The sequence below is a fragment of the Schistocerca piceifrons genome, chromosome 2, assembly GCF_021461385.2.
Source record: "Schistocerca piceifrons isolate TAMUIC-IGC-003096 chromosome 2, iqSchPice1.1, whole genome shotgun sequence".
NCBI classification, from domain to species: Eukaryota; Metazoa; Arthropoda; class Insecta; order Orthoptera; family Acrididae; genus Schistocerca; species Schistocerca piceifrons.
In genome coordinates, this window is record NC_060139.1 from 146,486,161 (window position 1) to 146,508,470 (window position 22,310).

The 22,310-nt window shown below is 38.9% G+C and overlaps 1 protein-coding gene across 2 annotated transcripts in view; it reads right to left on the reverse strand.

Annotated features, from left to right (window-relative positions):
- The window catches only part of LOC124776731 (arginyl-tRNA--protein transferase 1), a 164,208-nt gene that overhangs the window by 66,942 nt on the left and 74,956 nt on the right, over nt 1-22,310 (reverse strand). The window contains exon 7 of one of the 2 annotated variants that reach the window (XM_047251850.1): nt 4,870-5,025. The exons of the other annotated variant lie outside the window; for it this stretch is intronic. Within the exon in view, the coding sequence (XP_047107806.1) occupies nt 4,870-5,025 (156 nt within the window). The remainder of the gene's footprint in view (nt 1-4,869; nt 5,026-22,310) is intronic. 2 annotated transcript variants of the gene reach the window in all.

Below are 22,310 nucleotides of genomic sequence, written 5' to 3' on the forward strand. Positions count from 1 at the left end.
GCCGGTCAACTGCTGTTTGTGTTTGAGAAATCGGTTGCAAACTTTCCTCATGTCAGCATGTTGTAGGTGTCGCCACCGGCGCCAACCTTGTGTGAATGCTCTGAAAAGCTAATCATTTGCATATCTCAGCATCTTCTTCCTGCCAGTTAAATTTCACATCTGTAGCACGTCATCTTCGTGGTGTAGCAATTTTAATGGCAAGTACTGTATACAGAAATAATCATATTTCATTTTGTGTTTACTCTTGAATGCAAAATATTTTCTGCATATTTCATGTAAAATCATACTGTGTTGGAATCAGTATGCCTTATCTTTGAATGTTGTTGCCAATCCTATTAAATTATAATTCACAGCAGTTGCCAACAACATTTAAAGAATTCACAATTTTGACTCCATCACAAGGTGTCTAAAGAAAATACTGTGCATTCAAGATTAAACATGAAACACAGTTGTCTGCAATTGGTCTGGACGAAACATAAAAGTGAAGAACTGAATTGGAAAGCAAGAGCTAGATTGGCTATGCTGATGCTTGGGTAATGCTCTTTCATTTATTATACACTACCAGGAAAAAAAAGCACACTCCTTTAGAGTTGTCCAGTTCACTGGAGATTTATTGTTGCAATAGTGCATATGGAGTACACGAAATGATTTCATTTACAGATCAACAGCACAAGCAGTTCTGAGGTACCAGTTATCGACCCATGTTGAAACACCCATAATAGTATGTGGTGTAGTCTCCATGGGCGACAATGCAGGCACTGACTCTGGCATCCAGTTGATCATACAGATGGGAAATACTGTCCTGGGATACATTATTCCATGCTTGTTCGACCTGTTCACATAGCTCTGTAAGAGTTGTTGGTTAATGAGTCACACCTATCACTTCTCGTCCAAATCATATCCCGCATGTTAGACTGGAGACAAGTCTAGAGATCACACTGGCCTGGGAAGTTGGTGCACATCTTGCAGAGCATGTTGAGTTTTGTGGGCAAGCACTATCCTGCTGGAACAACACATCACCTTTCTATTGCAAGAATGACAAAAGAACAGGACTAACAACATTCTGCATAATGAGTGCCGGTTAGTGGTCCCTTTAGAAACAACAAAGATGAACAAGAGTTGTAGCTTATCACACCCCAAACCACAAGGCCTGGGGTGGGGGCAGAGTGTCTTGAACTAATGCTATCTACAAAGCAGCGCTCACCAGGTTTACATCATACATGCAAAAGACCATCACTTGAATGCAGCCCTAATCTGCTTTTATTGCTGAAGATCACAGCACACTATTCTGGCTTACAAGTGATCATCTTATGGCACTAGTTGAGCTGTGCACATCAATGGTGTGGCATGAGTGGAAGATGGGCTAGAGGTATTCATGCCTATAGTCCCACTGTTAATAACTGGTTCACAACAGTTCGTCTTGACATGTCTGGGCTCACAAGCCCTCTTTATCTATGCGGCAGTAGGTGTATGATCTGCCACTGCTGTCCATACAGTACGACAATCCTGGTGGGCGTCTATGCTGCATTGATGCCCAAAACCTCGTCTATGGGTGTGAGGATGTTCATGTGACCACTGATACCAGCATAATTGCACAAAAGGCGCAGCATGTCCAACATGTGAGACAATTCTCTGAAAGGACCATCCCGCCACACAGAAGGCCACAAACAGATGCTTTTCAAACTCACTCAGTTGGCTGTAGGAACCACAAGTGTGTCTCCATGGCATGGTCGCGTGCTTGCTTCACACATTTACACCACACTAAGCCTTCTGGCTGCAAGCACTCCCTGTTAAAGGTAAACACAGATGGCACTCTCATCAGTGCCTCTAATACCCCCAAGTAGCATATGCCCCCACTGAATTAATATCGATGTTGTCTGTCCAGGTGTACTAATTTATTTTCCAGTGGTGTATGATACATGACTTATTTTACAGCAGTCTCATATTTGTGAACTGAGCACCTTGGAGAATCCGAACCCTTGGACCCTGGGGATTTTGCACCCCCCCCCCCCCCCCTCTCTCTGCCCCTCATTGGGGCTGGCCTCACATCAATGCTATTATACAAAACAGATTCAAGGTCAGATTCTGATAATTCTTAGTGAATTTGTCAAGATGATTTCACATTCACTTGTTCCAAACTACCTTTCAGATCCTTCTTAAGCAGATTTACAGGCATTCTCATTATCATCTTCCACTTTAACATCCCCCCCCCCCCCCAAAAAAAAAGGGTTAATGGAATCGTTACATAAAATGAAAACCTTGCTCTTGCCTTTGTTTGTTGTTGACTTCTTCCACCAAAAACCAGTTCACTTATTGTCAACTTCTTACTTGTAATTTTTAACTTTTACTTTTACACTTCCGTATCATAATAAATCAGCATAAGAATACGGAGATTGGGTGTTACAAGCCAATATTCAACCTTCATAACATTGCGACATGACACACAGAGAAGTTTTATATTTTGGGTAATATATTTAAACATGTTAGAAGCCCATGAGATTGATAATAGATCTGATAAATAAGCAGTGTTGTATAAAATCTTTCTACTGTTGTACAGGTAAGTGTACTGAGTCGCATACACTCAAATGATACTGGATTGTTAAATGCAATACCTTTCTTCTTCTGTTATCCAGTAGCACAAAACATAAAAATAATGCAGTTAATTTTATTACACTTGTACAAAGCTACAAAATATGAGGAAGATTGATGGTAAAGAGCAATAAAAATACTGTAAGTAGTTTTTTGAACTCTTGTGAGCACATACTGAAAATCCTGAATGATTTAAACACAGTGGGACACTTCATTATCTTCCTATTACCTAATGGGAACCATCTAAATGCAGTTTTTTTTAACAAATCCATATAATTAGGACAAAATAAATTATGCACCAATTAGAGCAATGTGCAGATATTCTAGCACAAGAGCAGCAGTATACCCTGCCGAATATCTTTAAATCTTCTGCCACACATCATAAAGCATCTTTCAGAATATAGATGTAGATTTTACATAGATCCAAACTTTCATATCAATAGAAAATCAGTCAGTCAGTTTAAAAAGTATGGAAATATGGTTACAGCATTTGATAGCACCAGTGAAAAAATATAACAATTAACAAGTGAAAGCCTTCATCAATAAATTAAAGAATTCAATATTTTGTTCATTATTGTAGTACAGAATTGCTATGCAGTACTTACTTTCAAGAGACAAAATATCTGTTCTGCTGATATAAAAATATACAAGATGTTCCTCGTTATTTAAACTAGTAGTTTCTTTTCCAGAAAACGGGACAGTTAGGTACGGTTAAAAAGGAAAGACATGTCACTCAGACCCACCTGTTGTGAGGACAAAGGAAGACAAAAATCAACATGAGAAAGAGTTCTCTTTGTCTCCTGTCATCTTCACAACAGATGTGTCCCTCTCATCCTGTTGTCTGAGCTACCTGCCCTTCCTTTTTAAATGCACCCAACCTAACGCTCTTTTTTTTTTTGGGGGGGGGGGGGGGGGGGGGGGGAAGTAACTATTAGATACAAAAGCTAGGATAGTGGTGCAGGCCATTATATGTGCCTCTCAGCAGTAATGATATTTCACAGCTTGAAGGTAAGTACTGGCCAGAAATTCTCTCACATAATTTTACATTTTCCTTTTGATACAATCAATATTTTGCTTATCTATCAACTGAAATTAATGTTCTTTGCTTCACAAAAATTTCAAATGTAAATGCGATTTGGTAACAAACTGAGATAACTAGGCTGTGCTCAGTAACAAATGAATCTAACAAATATTCCGGTTGGAGAAATGTTGAGATTGTTTACATACATTCCTTTGCACAAGGCATTACTTCATACTTTCCCAAGTAGATTTCACTAACATAAGCTGTAGACATTGGGGTCAGGGACAGTTCTGTGGATAAGTGCAAGATTATAGTAGAGGCAGGGAAATGTATGGGTTAAGTATGCATTATGAAAACCATGTATGTATACAATATAGAACACAAACTTTTGGACTGATCTTATATAGAGGCAAGCTCCTGCAGAGTATCTGCCAGTGTTTTGATTTGATTTTTCATGGGAACAAATGATTACAGAATGATTGTATTGCAGACGTAATGAGAGTACCATATGAAACACCCCAATAAAGCTGTACAACTATCATTTTCTATGTTTTAGGAGGTGGAATCCAAAATTTTCAGGACTGGTGCTTCCATCTGGAAAGTAGGAGTAGTAGATCTTTGCATCGCTAGGTGGCGAGAGCTGCATATCTGATGAGTCAGTGTGCGGAGAGGCATTCAGCTAGGATGACGTGTTGTGTGTTCACAGTGATTTCCGTAATACTCTGTGTGGTTTTCTAAAAAGTGAAAAGTACATTATGACTTCATGTAATGTGTAGCAATAGAAAGATGAAATTCCAAACATCATTGCAGGGCTACAGTCCTGAAAAACACCAAGGTTTGACTACAGTGTAGAGTACTGCATCAAACCAATCTCTGCACTTAACACCACAACAAGGATTTTATGATCTATTTCAACTGTCCCAATAAAAGTGAGATATTGTGCATATGCCTTTTTCAATCAGTAAGGAATTCTGATGTCAAATAATTAGTTACATAATTACTGCACACCCTCCCATCTTTGTCGTTATTTCCTGTTATAAAGAGCACAGCCTATTACCTTCATTAGCGCGCGCACACACACACACACACACACACACACACACACACACACAAAATATATGATCCAATACTAATGACTAACTCTGACTTTTATAGGTCATTTAATCAATTATATATATATTTGTACATTACAGCCTTGCGAATGGCACAGCAAACCGTTAAGTTAAAAAACACACAATTGTGTTAAGTTTGTACACTACCTTGAGAGGCGTGTCAATGAGGAATTCACAGTAATTTAATCTGTTGCATTCCTCGGGAGTTTCTTTGTGAATCATAACCTGATACTTAACATACAGGGCATGGCTTTGGTTGAAATATTTCATGAACTCTTCTGAATTCACCGACAGAAGTTTTAACTAGAAACATAAGCAGAAATGGCAATCAGAACAGAGGAATGCAGCATGGAGGGATTTTGCAATGATATCCAAACTCATATTCCTTTGACAAAATACAAAAGGCATATTTAACAGTTCTTACATGATATCAGATTATGGAAGCATTTTTCTCTAATGTAGAATAAAAGAACAGAGATGATGTGTATAACTGTGTATGTTAACTATGTATGACACACTTCATTGCAAACATTTGGATAAGAGTGATTATGAAAAGAGATAAACTGTGACTCCTTCCACATTTTTTCCTTCTTTCGTTCAACTCTAGTTAATTCCACATTCTGTCCCTGCTGCTACCTACTTTTCCACTAACACATTACTTCTAATGTTGGTATCTCTTATCCTATCTGAAAAGTGACAATGGGCCTCACACTCGTCACATTACTCCTTTCTACACATATACCACTTCCTCTCTTATTCAGTCATTACACCATTAACGTTAAGTGTTTATGGAGTGTTGGTTTACACATCTCCAAAGTGAAATAAGGCTGACTCTTTTGCAAACGAGACAAAATGGTTAGAGGAAATGAATATACCAGGTTTATGTAAGACAATAATTCCAAATCAAGGGGCAAAGAGGAGACAGAAGGAAAACATGAGTAATAGAAATTCAGCAACATACCTATTTGAAAACTGGGAAATTAGAAGTGGTGGAGACAGCAAATGACAAGTTAAAAATGAAGAAATGATAAAGTTAAAAATTAAGAAATGAAAAAGTTAAAAATTACAAAATGAAAAAATGAAAGCAGAAACTCATGTTTCTGATTCACCTCATTCATATAATGTAAATCTATTTTCTCAACGCATTACTGAAGTGAGACTAAAACTTGAAATCTCCTATCTGGAACAATGCTGGTCCACCCACCTCATCACAGTGACACCTTTCCGAGGCTCTAAAATACCTCTAAGCATGCATCTGACACTCTTGTGAACAGCCCCACTGGAAAATCTGTCTTATGCTGCCCACCACCAACATACTCCTTTTGACAGAAAAGTTCCAGGACAGGCTTTTTAAAAACGTAATTTCATTCTTACCAAGTAATGATCCTATCTCCTATTGAAGTAGTCCCCTTGGCTATCTACACATAGTTGCCAATGTTTCTGGAGGTCTTGAAGCAAGCAAGGACATCTTCAACTGCAATGCTTGTAAGGTCATTTGTCACTACCCATTGGGTGTCTTTGATATCTTGATAAAGCTTTCCTTTCAGTTGCCTTTTCATTTACCGAAACAAGAAAAAATCACAAGGTGAGAGGTCGGGCGAATATGGTAGATGTGAGATGTCAATTACAGAATGTCTGGTCAGAAACTCGGTAACCGATAAAGCATGGTAACAGATGAAGCAGTGCGGGGTCTTGCATTATCGTGCACTAAGAACGGGTCCTGAGAATGCCTTAAATCAGGGCGCCGATGTCGAACTGCAAGTCGCAAACGTTTCAAGACTTTGATGTAAAGGGTCTGGTTCATTATTTGACCTGGAGGAACATAATCATGGTGAGCTAATCCTTTACTATCAAAGAATGTGATCAGCATTGTCTTTGTTACCAAATGTTGTCGTTTGACTTTTTCTTGAGGCTGGCGATCCAGGACTCCACCATTCAACACTTTGGTGCTTTATATGACAGTAATACTGGTAGCACAAACTTTCACCCCAGCAATAATCTTTAACTGAAATATGGGATCACATCTGGCTCTACCTAGTAGTTCAGCAGAAATTCTTCGTCTTTCCTCTTTCCGTTCATCTGTTAGTGTGTGAGGGACAAGTTTTGCCTTAATTTTGTGTTTCCCAAAATCTTTGTGTAAAATATTATGACACACATCATGATTCAAATTAAGTTCTTCTGATACTGCACGCACAGTTACATGATGGTCTTCTTGCAATAACTGCCTTGCACATTCCACATTTGCATCAGTATGTACTGTAGACAGGCGACCAGTTCTGGTATCGTCTTGCACTGAATCTCTGCTTTCACGAAATCTTTTGTGTCAGTCAAAAACACGACTTCTTGAAAGTGCATATGTTTCCTTAATCATAGTCCGCGTCTCACAAGGGGCTTTCCCAAACTTAATGTTCACCCTTTGCCCACAATCAGCATCCATTGTGTCATCGTTAATTAATGTGCCAAGAACCCAAACAGTTTGTTGCTTAGCACAGCCCTGCCAGCTAAAGAGTTTGCACAGAAACATGGCCAATGTCATTTCAAGGATACACACATACCAGGTAACATAAACTGTCCTGGAACTTTTCTGATGAAGGAACAGAAAAGTGCTTGTGATGGCAAGGGCAATATGAGAAATGAACATGCAGATTACTGACTGATCAACTTTTGTCTAGCTTCTCCTACTGCTTTTATCACCACTTGTATCAATTTGAATGATGAACTGTCTTCAGTATGAAATACATCATTCATCAGTAAAAATTCTTTTTACATTGATAACACTCTTTATAAAGGGACCTAATCAGATCATTTGAAACACTTTCCTAAAACCAATATTTCAAAACTTTGGAAATGGAAAGTCATTCTTCCACAAATAATCTGTTCATCTCACACTTGATCGTAACTTCTCAAGTCTCTTCCATATCTTTCTCCTGTATGCTTTCACTATCTGTTTTCTACTTTATCAATGTCTTTTTATCATCTTTCTCTAAATTACTGACATTTTATTATAACTTATTTCTTTAGTTGTTTCCACACATTATCTCCCCTACACCCCCATCCTTTTTTGATCTTCTGCTCTTCTTTGTTTCTATTTATGTTCAGTGACTTATTTTGGTTTTAGCTCTCAATATTAGTCTATCAATTGCCAGAAACTTATTATGAGAATTTTGGAATCTGAAGTCTATGTTACCCCACTATTACTTCTGACAACTTTCAAAGACCTTAAGTTTGGAGCAATTTTTCCTTCTTTCAAGAATTTGCAGTTATTTCCTCACAAATTATCTGTTTTCACCCGTCTCATTCTCATGCAGAAACAATGTTTAAAAAGTTGAAATCACTTTAAATCTAAAATCTCTGTCAGTTTTGCCTCAATGGTACCTGTTTCAACAGTCATTTACTAGACTGCTTCTCTTCTGTTGCAAATAGTGTACCCAATAGCAAAATCATGCCTACAAAGTGGTTATGCAGATATTAAATCTTGTTTGTTCTGAAGCAGCAGCCAACAAGAAATAATCATTAGTTAACATGGGGTGAGGCCAAGAGAAAGTACCTACTTATGTAAGTGGTGAAAGTATAACTGAAGTAAGGATAACTGAGATGGTAAAATCTAAATACCATCCCCAATTGAAAAAAGAGGTAGTACACAGGAAAACATCAAAGAATGATGTACAGACAGTAGAGAGAAGAGAGTCATTTTAAATCCCATATGACCATTATCTACTTCTACATACATACCAAGCAAGCCACCATATATATACAGGGTGTATATGTCGTCAAGAAAAAAAGAATTCCTGGATTTTTTCCCGGATTGCCCCATTACTTTCTCCCTGGTGAACTAAGCAGTAGCCCACGTGAAAATACATTCTATCCTTGTTGTTGTTGTTATTGTTGTTGTGGTCTTCAGTCCTGAGACTGATTTGACGCAGCTCTCCATGCTACTCTATCCTGTGCAAGCTGCTTCATCTCCCAGTACGTACTGCAGCCTACATTCTTCTGAATCTGCTTAGTGTATTCATCTCTTTGTCTCCCTCTACGATTTTTGCCCTCCACGCTGCCGTCCAATACTAAATTGATGATCCCTTGATGCCTCATAACATGTCCTACCAATCGATCCTTTCTTCTAGTGAAGTTGTGCCACAAACTCCTCTTCTCCCCAATTCTATTCAATACCTCCTCATTAGTTATGTGATCTACCCATCTAATCTTCAGCGTTCTTCTGTAACACCACATTTCAAAAGCTTCTATTCACTTCTTGTCCAAACTATTTATTGTCCATGTTTCGCTTCCATACATGGCTACACTCCATACAAATACTTTCAGAAACGACTTCCTGACACTTTAATCTATACTCGATGTTTACAAATTCCTCTTCTTCAGAAACGCTTTCCTTGCCATTGCCAGTCTACATTGTACATCCTCTCTACATCGACCATCATCAGTTATTTTGCTCCCCAAATAGCAAAACTCCTTTACTACTTTAAGTCTCTCATTTCCTAATTTAATTCCCTCACCATCACCCGAGTTAACTCGACTACATTCCATTATCCTCGTTTTGCTTTTGTTGATGTTCATCTTATATCTTCCTTTCAAGACACTGTCCATTCCGTTCAAATGCTCTTCCAAGTCCTTTGCTGTCTCTGACAGAATTACAATGTCATCGGCAAACCTCAAAGTTTTTATTTCTTCTCCATGGATTTTAATACCTACTCCAAATTTTTGTTTTGTTTCCTTTACTGCTTACTCAATATATAGATTGAATAACATCGGGGAGAGGCTACAACCCTGTCTCACTCCCGTCCCAACCACTGCTTTTGTTTCATGTCCCTCGACTCTTATAACTGCCATCTGGTTTCTGTACAAATTGTAAGTAGCCTTTCACTCCCTGTATTTTACCCCTGCCACCTTCAGAATTTGAAAGAGAGTATTCCAGTCAACATTGTCAAAAGCTTCTCTAAGTCTACAAATGCTAGAAATGTAGGTTTGCCTTTCCTTAATATATCTTCTAAGATAAGTCATAGGGTCAGTATTGCCTCACATGTTCCAACATTTCTACGGAATCCAAACTGATCTTACCCAAGGTCGGCTTCTACCAGTTTTTCCATTCGTCTGTAAAGAATTCGCGTTAGTCTTTTGCAGCCGTGGCTTATTAAACTGATAGTTCGGTAATTTTATCATGTGTCAACACCTGCTTTCTATGGGATTGGAATTATTATATTCTTCTTGAAGTCTGAGGGTATTTCACCTGTCTCATACATTTTGCTCACCAGATGCTAAAGTTTTGTCAGGACTGGCTCTCCCAAGGCTGTCAGTAGTTCTAATGGAATGTTGTCTACTCCCGGGGCCTTGTTTCGACTTAGGTTTTTCAGTGCTCTGTCAAACTCTTCACGCAGTATCATATCTCCTATTTCATCTTCATCTACATCCTCTTCCATTTCCATAATATTGCCCTCAAGTACAGCGCCCTTGTATAGACCCTCTATATACTCTTTCCACCTTTCTGCTTTCCCTTCTTTGCTTAGAATTGGGTTTCCATCTGAGCTCTTGATAGTCATACAAGTGGTTCTCTTTTCTCCAAAGGTCTCTCTAATTTTCCTGTAGGCAGTATCTATCTTAACCCTAGTGAGATAAGCCTCTACATCCTTACATTTGTCCTCTAGCCATCCCTGCTTAGCCATTTTGCATTTCCTGTCGATCTCATTTCTGAGACGTTTGTATTCCTTTTTGTCTGCTTCATTTACTGCATTTTTATATTTTCTCCTTTCATCAATTAAATTCAATATTCTTTCTGTTACCCAAGGATTTCTACTAGCCGGTCGTCTTTTTACCTACTTGATACTCTGCTGCCTTCACTACTTCATCCCTCAAAGATACCCATTCGTCTTCTACTGTATTTCTTTCCCCCATTCTTGTCAATTGTTCTCTTATGCTCTCCCTGAAACTCTGTACAACCTCTGGTTTAGTCAGTTTATCCAGGTCCCATCTCCTTGAATTGCCGCCTTTTTGCAGTTTCTTCAGTTTTGATCTACAGTTCATAACCAATAGATTGTGGTCAGAGTCCACATCTGCACCTGGAAATATCTTACAATTATAAACCTTGTTCCTGAATCTCTGTCTTACCTTATATACTCTATCTGAAACATGTCAGTATCTCCAGGTTTCTTCCATGTATACAACCTTCTTTTATGATTCTTGAACAAAGTGTTAGCTATGATTAAGTTACGCTCTGTGCAAAATTCTACTAGGCGGCTTCCTCTTTCATTTCTTACCCCCAGTCCATATTCACCTACTACGTTTCCTTCTCTTCCTTTTCCTACTATCGAATTCCAGTCATCCATAACTATTAAATTTTCGTCTCCCTTCACTATCTGAATAATTTCTTTTATCTCATCATACATTTCTTCAATTTCTTCGTCATCTGCAGAGCTAGTTGGAATATAAACTTGTACTACAGTAGTAGGTGTGGGCTTCGTGTCTATCTTGGCCACAATAAGGAGTTCACTATGCTGTTCGTAGTAGCTTACCCGCACTCCTATTTTTTTATTCATTATTAAACCTACTCCTGCATTACCCCTATTTGATTTTGTATTTATAACCCTGTATTCACCTGACCAGAAGTCTTCATCCTGCCACCAAACTTTGCTAATTCCCACTATATCTAACTTTAACCTACCCATTTCCCTTTTTAAATTTTCTGACCTACCTGCCCGATTAAGGGATCTGACACTCCACGCTCTGATCCGTAGAACGCCAGTTTTCTTTCTCCTGATAATGACATCCTCTTGAGCAGTCCCCGCCCGGAGATCCGAATGGGGGACTATTTTACCTCCGGAATATTTCACCCAAGATGGCGCCATCATCATTTAACCATACAGAAAAGCTGCATGCCCTCAGGAAAAATTATGGCCGTAGTTTCCCCTTGCTTTCAGCCGTTCGCAGTACCAGCACAGCAAGGCTGTTTTGGTTCATGTTACAAGGCCAGATCAGTCAATCCTCCAGATTTTTGCCCCTGCAACTACCGAAAAGGCTGCTGCCCCTCTTCGGGAACCACACGTTTGTCTGGCCTCTCAACAGATACCCCTCCATTGTGGTTGCACCTACGGTACAGCTATCTGTATCGCTGAGGCACTCAAGTCTCCCCACCAACGGCAAGGTCTATGGTTCATAGGCATTGTTAGGCAACAATATCCTTTTCTCTGGAGCTATACAACTTGTCAGTCCTTTGAATGGTTATTTTATGAATTGGTGTAGAACTTCCCCGCACTTTAGGAAACAAAATCCAGCAAAAACAACACATTTTGGAAAGATCTTGGTTGTGTGGAAACATGTAAACTGAATATTTTCATATTACGAAAAAATAAATATGAATTCACCAATTACAGCACGGTAGTTCCCATAGCACTAAATTCAAGATTGCGATTTTGCCAGCCAATGACAGCAGATTTTCAGAACATAGGACACGTTATGTAGTCAGGTAATAGCAACATCACTTTTAAACAGTGCAAAGACACAAAGAGGAAAAGATAGCAGCTACAGAGAAAGTTAAACTTTCACCTATAATAATGGTCTTCAAAATTTTTTGCTTTTTTTCTGAAGGTGTGGTTAAGGAGTATCCTACAAGCAAACCTTAAAAATCAGCAGCTGAATATTTCTGACAAGCACGGCTATAAATTTCACTGATGCGCACTGAATATTTGGTGGGTTACCTAGTTGAATACATGTTCCATCCAGCACTTTGACTTTTCCACAGAAAAGCCAATTACGTGTGCAATTGCTCAAGAACTCCCCTCGCACTGTTTTTAAAGGATAATTATACTTTCTGCCATCATTACTGTATAATTTGTAATCTATGAAAGGCCTAATAAATATGAAAAACTAACCTTGAAGCTTGGCTGTTTTTAGAGTGTGATACCATTAAAAGTTTATCAAACACATATGTGCCAGTAAAATTTTAAATAATGACCTAAATTGCTTGTATTCTGGGCCCAAAATTTTTCTCCGTGGCTGGTCCTCAAAATGTTAGGTTTTGAATGAGAGTCAAATGTCCTGTGATTTAAGAAATTCATAGCACATTCTCATACGTAATGCAATTCATCCTGCATAAAAGGAAATTTACTTTGAATTTAACACTTCTCGTACCACCACTTGCAATATTTTCCCATGAACTGTTTGAAATGTAAACAGTTGAGACACCATGCTCATCGAAAGTAGTTTGTTGTTATGAAATATTGCATAGTATTTGTCCTAAAGCCCTTGACACATTTTGCTGTTGGCTTCTAGATGCACTCTGTTTTGTTGTTGTAAATGGCACATTTTCTTTCTGCCTGAAGTTTTATTTGTGTGTTATTCTCTCATTTACATTTTACTGCTGTAGTATTATTGTACAGTAATGGGTTAAAGTAAAATTCTTTGTTTGAGTATCAGTTCTTACCAAACTAAAAGTTAAAACAACGAAAAATTCCTAGAACTTTAAAAAATTCCCAGTTTTTTCCCAGTTGAAAATATTCCTGGAGTTTCCCCATATTTTCCGGTTGTACCGGGGCATATACACCCTGATACAGCGCATAGTGGAGGGTACTTCATACCGCTGCCAGTCATTCCCTTTCCTGTTCCACCTGCAAATGGAATGATGGAAAAACAATGCCTCCATACGAGCCCTAATCTTTCTTATCTTGTCTTTGCAGATTGTACGCAAGATACAGGCTGGTGGGAGTAGAATTCTTCTACAGTCAGTTGTACATGCCAGTTCTCTAAACTTTCTCAATAATGTTTTGAAAAAAGGATCCTATTCCTCTAGGGATTCCCATTTGAGTTCACAGACCATTTTCATAATACTCAGGTGGTGATCAAACCCATTGGTAATAAATCTAGCAGCTAATTGAATTGTTTCGATGTATTACTCTGGTCCAGTCAGGTAGGGAACCGAAACATTCAAGCAGTACTCAAAAATGGGACAGATAAGTGTTCTGAACATGTTTACTTTTAGATATAAGCCACACTTTCCTAATATTCTCCGCAATAAGCCCAAGTCGACCATTTGCCTTCCCTAATGCCAACCTTACATACTTATTCCATTTTATACTGCTTTGCAATGTTACACCTAAGTATTCAATCGACATGACTAAGTCAAGCAGCATACCACTAAGATTGTATTCAAATGTTATAGAGTTGTTTTTTCTTACACATCTGCATTCTTAAATAGTAAGCTAACATTCATCACACTAAATAGATATTCTGTCCAAGTTATCCTGTATCCTTCTACAGTCACTCAAGAACAATACTTCTCTGTATACTACAGAACCATCAGCAAATACTCACAAACTGGACAAGCATGACACCCATCAGTTTGCTTATGTATAAAGAGAACAGTAGTAGTCCTACTGCACTTCCCCAATGCACCTCTGATGAACACCTATCATACAGGACAATGACTAGGTTCTATTATTTTGAGCTGCTTACACATCTGAGAACCTATTGCATATACTCGGACCTTTGGTAACCCTTAATTCACTACCCAAGTCTAAAGAACTCCTACTCAAGTTTTGAATCTATGTAAATGTTATGTTTTCACATCAGTTTTAATGCAGCCTGTTATTTTCCTCAGTGTCAGGGTGAATGTGAGGACATGTGCAAACAACAAACAGAAGGTTAGAATTTTAGTTGAATGAGTCCCTCGGCCTTATGGTTGCTGTTGATGCTACAAGTGTAGTGAATCCCTAGGACTCATGTACCGGGTGATCAAAAAGTCAGTATAAATTTGAAAACTTAATAAAGCACGGAATAATGTAGATAGAGAGGTAAAAATTGACACACATGCTTGGAATGACAAAGGGTTTTATTAGCGAAACGTCAGTGACTGCGCATGACAATAGTGTATAAAAGGAGTTGTAATGAGAGAGAGAATCAGATGCGCCAGCAGTTGCAACATGTTGACGTTACCTGAAAAGGCGCTTTGAATGAAGCTGTATTATCAGAATGGAGAATGTGCTAGTTCAGCATTACGATCCTATCGCCATAGGAAGGGGATTCGAGCGAGTAGAGGTCCGTTGACAAATGCAGCTATGGCAAGAATGATTTCGAAGTTCGAAGCCATGGGTTGTTTAGATGATAGACCCCGTAGTGGCCAACTGTGCACAAGGTGTAATGCTGCTGAGACAGTTCAGGAAGAAATGAAGACTGTAGTGGTTCGTGCAGTCGCACGTCGCACCGGCATTCCATACACTACTGTTTAGTTGGCACTTAGGCGTACCCTCCAATGCTATCCATACAAAATCCATCGGCATCATGAACTGTTACCTGGCGATTTTGTGAAGTGAAGGGCATTTGCGATGTGGGTTTCAAAAGATGGCGGAAGATGACAATTGGTTGAGTAAAGTTTTGTGGACCGACGAAGCTCATTTCACGCTCCAAGGGTCTGCAACGCCCACAACTGCAGAATGTGGGCTACCAAAAATCCTAGCACTGTCGTGGAAACTCCACTGCATGACAAGAAAGTCACGGTATGCCTTGGATTTACCACTTCTACCACTATCAGGCCTTTTTTCTTCGAGGAAATGCGTGATTCTGGTTTTGTAACTGCTACCGTGACAGGTGAGAGGTACGCCAATATGTTACAGAATCGCATCATCCCCAGCCTGGCTGATAAACACCTGCTGGAACGTATGATATTTATGCAGGATGGCGCTCCACCCCATATTGCTAGACACGTGAAAGATCTCTTGCGTGCGTCGTTTGGTGATGATCGTGTGCTCATCCGCCACTTTCGTCATGCTTGGCCTCCTAGGTCCCCAGACCTCAGTCCGTGCGATTATTGGCTTTGGGGTTACCTGAAGTCGCAAGTGTATCGTGATCGGCCGACATCTCCAGGGATGCTGAAAGACAACATCCGACGCCAATGCCTCACCATAACTCCGGACATGCCTTACAGTGCTGTTCACAACATTACTCCTTGACTACAGCTATTGTTGAGGAATGATGGTGGACATATTGAGCATTTCCTGTAAAGAACATCATCTTTGCTTTGAATTACTTTGTTATGCTAATTATTGCTTCTCATCAGATGAAGCACCATCTGTCGGAAATTTTTTGAACTTTTGTATTTTTTTGGTTCTAATAAAACCCCATGTCATTCCAAGCATGTGTGTCAATTTGTACCTCTCTATCTACATTATTCTGCGATTTATTCAGTTTTCAAATTTATACTGACTTTTTGATCACCGGGTATATGTTTACGCTACAAGCTACGGTTTTCCTTACTTGTGGATTTGTGTGGTGAATGTCCAAACAATGCAGCTTTTAGAAAAGCAAATCAAGTTGAACTGAAAGGTTTTCTGTCACTTCTTAGACACACTGCCATCTTTAAATCCATCCGGAAAGTGTACTAACATTGTTCACAGCAAATGGTTTTGGATGAGGATTATTCAGGGCATCAATGTCCAATGATTTTATTATTGGCACTCTGTTTTGATAATTTTAGTGACTACAATGCCCGGAAGGAATTTGATCCGGCCTGTCTTATTTCACAAATCTTAGAAATATCTGTGGTCAACAGTCAGCAGAATTATTCATTAAAAGCCAAAGAAAATGTCAATGAAATGCTTAGTCCATTCAGTGAACTGTCAAAGTTATGTATATGTCACATAAACATGGTAAATATGGGTTGGAAATGCAGTGTCTGACCAATGACAGAACCTGTTATACCTGTAATATATGTTTTATATGGGAAAAGGTTCTGATGGATTAGGTTTGGGTGAAGAGAACACAAAGAAGTTTGTGCCAATGCAAGCTGTCCTCAGTGCAGACCTATTTTCAATACCAACATGAACATTATTACTGACAATTGGTACTCTACAATGGAGATACTGCAGGTACTGAACAAGAAAGGCCTGAAAACAGTATATACCTTGATAAAAATAAGAAAGAAGACACCTTTTGAGGTCCTTCCAAATAAAAGCAGACCTGTTGAGTCAACTCTGCTTGGCTTCAGCAACAATTGTACATAGTTAGTTATGTATCTAAGAAAAACACCACAGTTGTATTGTAATCTTCAATATACCATGACAATGACATCAACCCCACATCTAAAAAGTCTGCCATCATTGCATTTTACAACAATACCAAAAGTGGAGTTGATTCAGCAGATGAGAAGTGCTCGGTTTATTTGTGCAGTCATTGAACAACTAGATGGCCTTTGACTGTATTCTGCAGAATGCTAGGTATGTCAGCTCTGAATGCCTAAATGATTTATGAAAGACCAAGAAAGGTGCCTAAGCATACCACCAGGCTGAAGTTTCTGAAATCCATCACAGAGAAACTGAATGAAAATAATCTGATGACTCATTTGCATAGCCTCCTTTGGCATGTCAGATTTGTTCAATGTTATCAACCAAAACAGCTTAGCTCTGCTGCACATGCAAGAAACTAGTACATCTGTTGTGCTCCATGAAAAAATGTATACATTGTGTTGTGAAGAAGTAACTGAATATTTTTAAATAATCCATGTTTCAGTAGTCTCAACTTTTATCTGAGTAAAGTTCCTAAGATAAAAAAGAGATTGTTAAAATTTCAGTCAATTAAGAGATTTGATTTTTGTTTCATATTTTTTATCATTATTATATTATTATTGTTATGTTTGTTACTTTAAGGTAAGGAATCATTGGCTAACAGTCTGGAGTGGAGCACTATGTCAAACGCTTCCTGGAAATTTATGAATAGTTAATCTGCCTGTAGTCCTTCTTCTGCTGTTCACAGGGTATCTACACCTACATGGTTACTCTGCGGTTCAGGAAGGGGTCTCTCCACCTATTTATGTACAACAGGCTAAATTTGTTTATATTTAAGGGCAACTGCCAATCCCTGCAACATGTATCGATCCTCTGCATTTCACTACAGTTTTCTAGCACTTATACCGTCCATACACAGCAGCAGCATCTGTGAACAACCCCACAGAGGTTCTTACATAATCCACTATCTGTTGTCTCTATAGGAGTGATAGAGGATTCACTGATACTGCCCATGAAGTTAAAGTGTAAGGATGTTTTCTTTTTTTCTGTCAATTTTATCCTGAAGATACAATGGTCACAGAAAAAGTTTAAAAATTATCCTACTGAATTATGCTTAACAATACTTCTATTGTCTTTGAAACAAGACATAATACTATATTAATAAAGGTGTCACTGAAATTAAAACTTCGGTTAACTGATCAACGTCCTCTGTGAAGAAGGGTGTACTAACTTACACAAGGCTAGAAGGATGTCCTGCAAAAATGAAACAGTTATGTAGAGTATGACTGATATTTAAGTGCTCATACTGTCATAACAATGAACAGTGTAGGTATACATTGATTAACTGGAACATTATGATGACCGACCTACTACTGATATAAATCTGTCCAGGTTACAGCAGCATCACCTCGCAAGGAATGACTGCTAGTCGGACACATGTACGGTGTGTGTAGTACCAGTGAGCATGCTGTCCGCTTGTAGAATGGGGCAGGTGTGCAATCTATACGAGTTTGTATTGTGATGGCCTGGAGGCTAGGCATAAGCTTTTTGCAAACTGCACAACTTGTCAGGTGTTCAAGGAGTGCTGTGATGAGCGTCTTCAACATATAGAAAAACCAAGGTTAAACCATGTCCAGACATCATAGGGTCAGGCAGCCACCCCTCATTACAGATGTCGGACATCGTAGGCTGGGCAGACTAGTAAAGCAGGATAGGCAGTCAAGTGTGGCAGAAGAAACATCAGACTTTAATGTTGGGTAGAGTACAAGTATGTCTCAACACACAGTGCACTGAACACTTCTAATGATGAGTCTCTGCAACCGATGATCCATGCATGTGCCAATGCTAACACCATGACGTTGGCAACTACAAGTGAAATGAACACGTGACCATCAGCACTGGACCTTGGATCAGAGGCAGAGTGCTGCCTGATATGATGAATCCTGATAACTTCTTTATCATGCCAGTGGGAGGGAGTGAATCAGTCGTCTTCCATGGAAACAGCTCCATAAGACCTGTACTGCGGGACAGGGACAAGCTGGTGGCAGCTCTGTTATGCTCTGGTGAACATTCACATGGGCATCCATGGGTCCAGTGGTGCTTGTACAAGGCACCATGATGGCCAAGGAGTATTGTACACTGATTGCAGTCCACATACACTACTTCATGCCCATCACATTTCCCAACAGCAGTGGCATTTTTCAAGAGGGATGCGATTGAATGCAGAATCAAAGCTCACTGCACTCCTTTCAGAATTCACGGGAATTAAGTGACTTGTGTGTGTAGATGTGGTGCCAACTCTCTCCAGCGGCCTACCAAGGTAGATGGTCATAATGTTCTGGCTGATCGGTGTATAATGTTACTACCAATAATCACAAAGCAGTCATCCAGCTGATGAATACTCAACTAGAATCTAGTGGACATTGAACTCGGAGTGTAGATACAGAATTTGAAATTCCACAGTACGTATGAAAAATATGAACTTTCATCATTTTAGTTTTTATTAAACAACCTTATAAGTCATGCACAATATTAGGTAGCTTTTTACAAGAGAGAAAATGATTTTAGAGGTTAATTTAATACTTGTCTACCCTTACACTGTATTTATTTATTTATTTGAGGCATCACTGGAACTACTCTGCCAGTCATTTCCAAGGAGCTCTCAAAGTACAGCTGCATGTATCTGTCCACCAATGAATAAATGAAACAGGCCAGATACCTGGAGTATAACAACAGTTATACTACTAAGAAAAGATGAGGAAACTGCCTGCACTTTTTTAAAGCAAATAACCATATATTTGAAACATTAGAGAAGATGGTAAGGATTGCTCATGTAGTCTTCTGGAGTAAATTATGTAGTCAGTTATCACATTAACAGAGAATCACTACTGATCAGCAACTGGTTTCATGGGCTTTTGATGTTGGGAATGAGGATCCCATCCAACCACAACTATTTCAGCCCAGCTGACGTGTTTTGAGTGGTACCTACAAGTTATAGCTCCAGTAGTACCAATACATTGTATGCCACCCAGAAAGTATCATTCTTACATGGTAACACAGTAACCACAATGCGTAAGAATAACTACAGTGCTGATGTCACTAATACTTAAAACAGTGGATAAAGAGCATGAGGTTATGGGGAGAAGCAACTGTAGGTTAATATTGACAGGAGCTGATGATTTGAGTTATGAAGTAAAAATGAGAACATTAGGTGGTGCTGTAACTGTAAATGGCAATCATCCGTGTGTGTGTGTGTGTGTGTGGGGGGGGGGGGGGGGGGGGCAGCACATACACATATCACATTGGTTGTTGGCTACTTTAATTGTTTCGAATAGTATTATCAACATTTACTACATGCACAATTAACTATTTATGGACAAAATTTTTTGAGTGCACCATTACAAACTTATTTTCAAGGTTTTTTAAGGTATACTCTACATATCTTGTGTACATAACTGTCACAATCACACCCCTTTTTAGGTCGCACTGAGCTCACATTAAAGCAGCCTTAGGTAGCCTACAAAACATATCATTGGGGGGGGGGGGGGGGGTTGTGGATTCTTCGAAGGTATGATGTGCATCCTGACTTGCGACTGACTAAATTAAAGTTTCATTTCTGTGTGCTCCCGTGCAGAGGCATGATGTCACATGTTTTTAAAACTCTAGTGCAATTGGCCACTGGTGGTTGCTGTTATCTGTTGCTACCATCACGCACATGATGGAAGACCGATTCATCTCTCTCTCAGCATCAGAATCCAGATATCATTCAGTTTCACACCTCCTTTCCTTCTGATTAAAATTATTGGAATGTTCGGTAATCCCAATTGTCTCTCTGTAAAGCCTTTTGTATTATCTGCTTGTGGCTGTCAGTACCTGAGTCTTATCAAATTAAATCTGATGGTCTTCTGGGCACAAAGCACACTAGACACCAGCAGATTTGTCTGTTTCTCCCCTTCTACAGCTGCCCTTGTGTTTTTCTAGTTGTTTTTTGGTGGTTCTTTTAGTATTATCCAGGTACAAATCTCCATGACTACAAGGAATCCTGTAAATTCCTTCCTTTTTTCAGCAGTTTGCAAGCATCTTTGGCCAACTTTAGGTGTTGCTGTACCTGCTGTATAGGTCTGTACATTACAGCAATATACTGTTTCATCAAGATCTTTCCTATGAAGTCAGTCATGACTTTAATGAACATCAGAAAAGCCTTCGATTTTGTAGAGATTTGAGCGATATTTCAATCACGCATTAAGCAGCAGTGGTTTACAGATATATCATGCTCCATCCGCTGATGTTTTTGTAATACTTCATATTTATCATGGGTGGTGATTTGAATCCCAGTGTAGATAATGGTCCACGTGTGTGTGTCTCCAAAATACCATGTGGCCCTAGCTAGGATCATCTTTCTTGAAGACTAGCACATCAAGGAAATGTAATTATCCATCTTCCTCTGCCTCTATAGTAAGCTGAATCTACGGATTATCCCTTTGAGATGTTCATGAAAACAATATAGTTACTCTCTGCCAGGTCTCCACAACACAAATATATCATCTGCATAATAGAACCATATGTTCTGTTTTTTTGCTGGCAGTTTCTAATGCTTCAAATTTTTCCATGAAGAAATATGGTACTACTGGGTTTAAGGTGCTCCCCATAGCCATGCCGTCTGTCTGCTTGTAGAACTCATTACTCTATTTGAGGAAGGTGGTCACGAGATAATATTTAAAGAGTTCTGCAATATCAGTTGTTCCAAAACGTCAATAAGCGGAGCTATGGTAAACAGTGGTAGCACATCAAAACTGACTGATGAATCCTCCAGCTGGACCACTATATCATGCAACTTACTGTTAGAATAACCGAATTCTTGATATAAGAATGACATTTTGAATATAATTCCACTTTAAGAGACCCCTTACAAAGTCAAGTATTCTGAAGTTTGATATTTATGGCTGAGAAGAGATAATTTAGTGGTACTTGCAGATTATGCACATAGAATTTTTTTAATCTCGGTAACTGTGACATGAAGAAGAGTGATTCAGAGATTAATGAATGCACATTAGTTCAGATCCTAACATGAAATAATTGCAGATCTCATTCCTCCACTTTTCTTTACTTTCCCAATTTCTTATAGTTTAGTTATAAGAAATGTTGGAAAAACTGAAGTACAGTTTCAACATACCCTGCAAATAAAGTAACAAACTGAACCATAAGGATTGAAATGTGAATGCAATCAGATATATTTCAAATGTATTTTGATGATTACCTCACTGTAGATTTAGTGTCACTACCCGTATGAAATACGTCTGAAACTTAGCTGACGTTTCAGATACATATGGCAGTAAAACTTGGCAAAATCAGTTAATAAAGACTGTAAAAATAGAAGCAGTTATGAAAAGAAGAAATCAGGGGCTCATACTACATTATGCAGTAATTTGTAAGTATGTTCCTGTGACCAGGAAGTCTACAAAGAAGTACTGAAAGCATTCTGACTCTAAGGAGTATAGTGTGGTTTAAAATATGATGCACAAAGCAAGTCCACCAACAAATAAACATTAAAAAATTCTGCACTAATTGTCCTAGGAATATGAGTATGGAGTT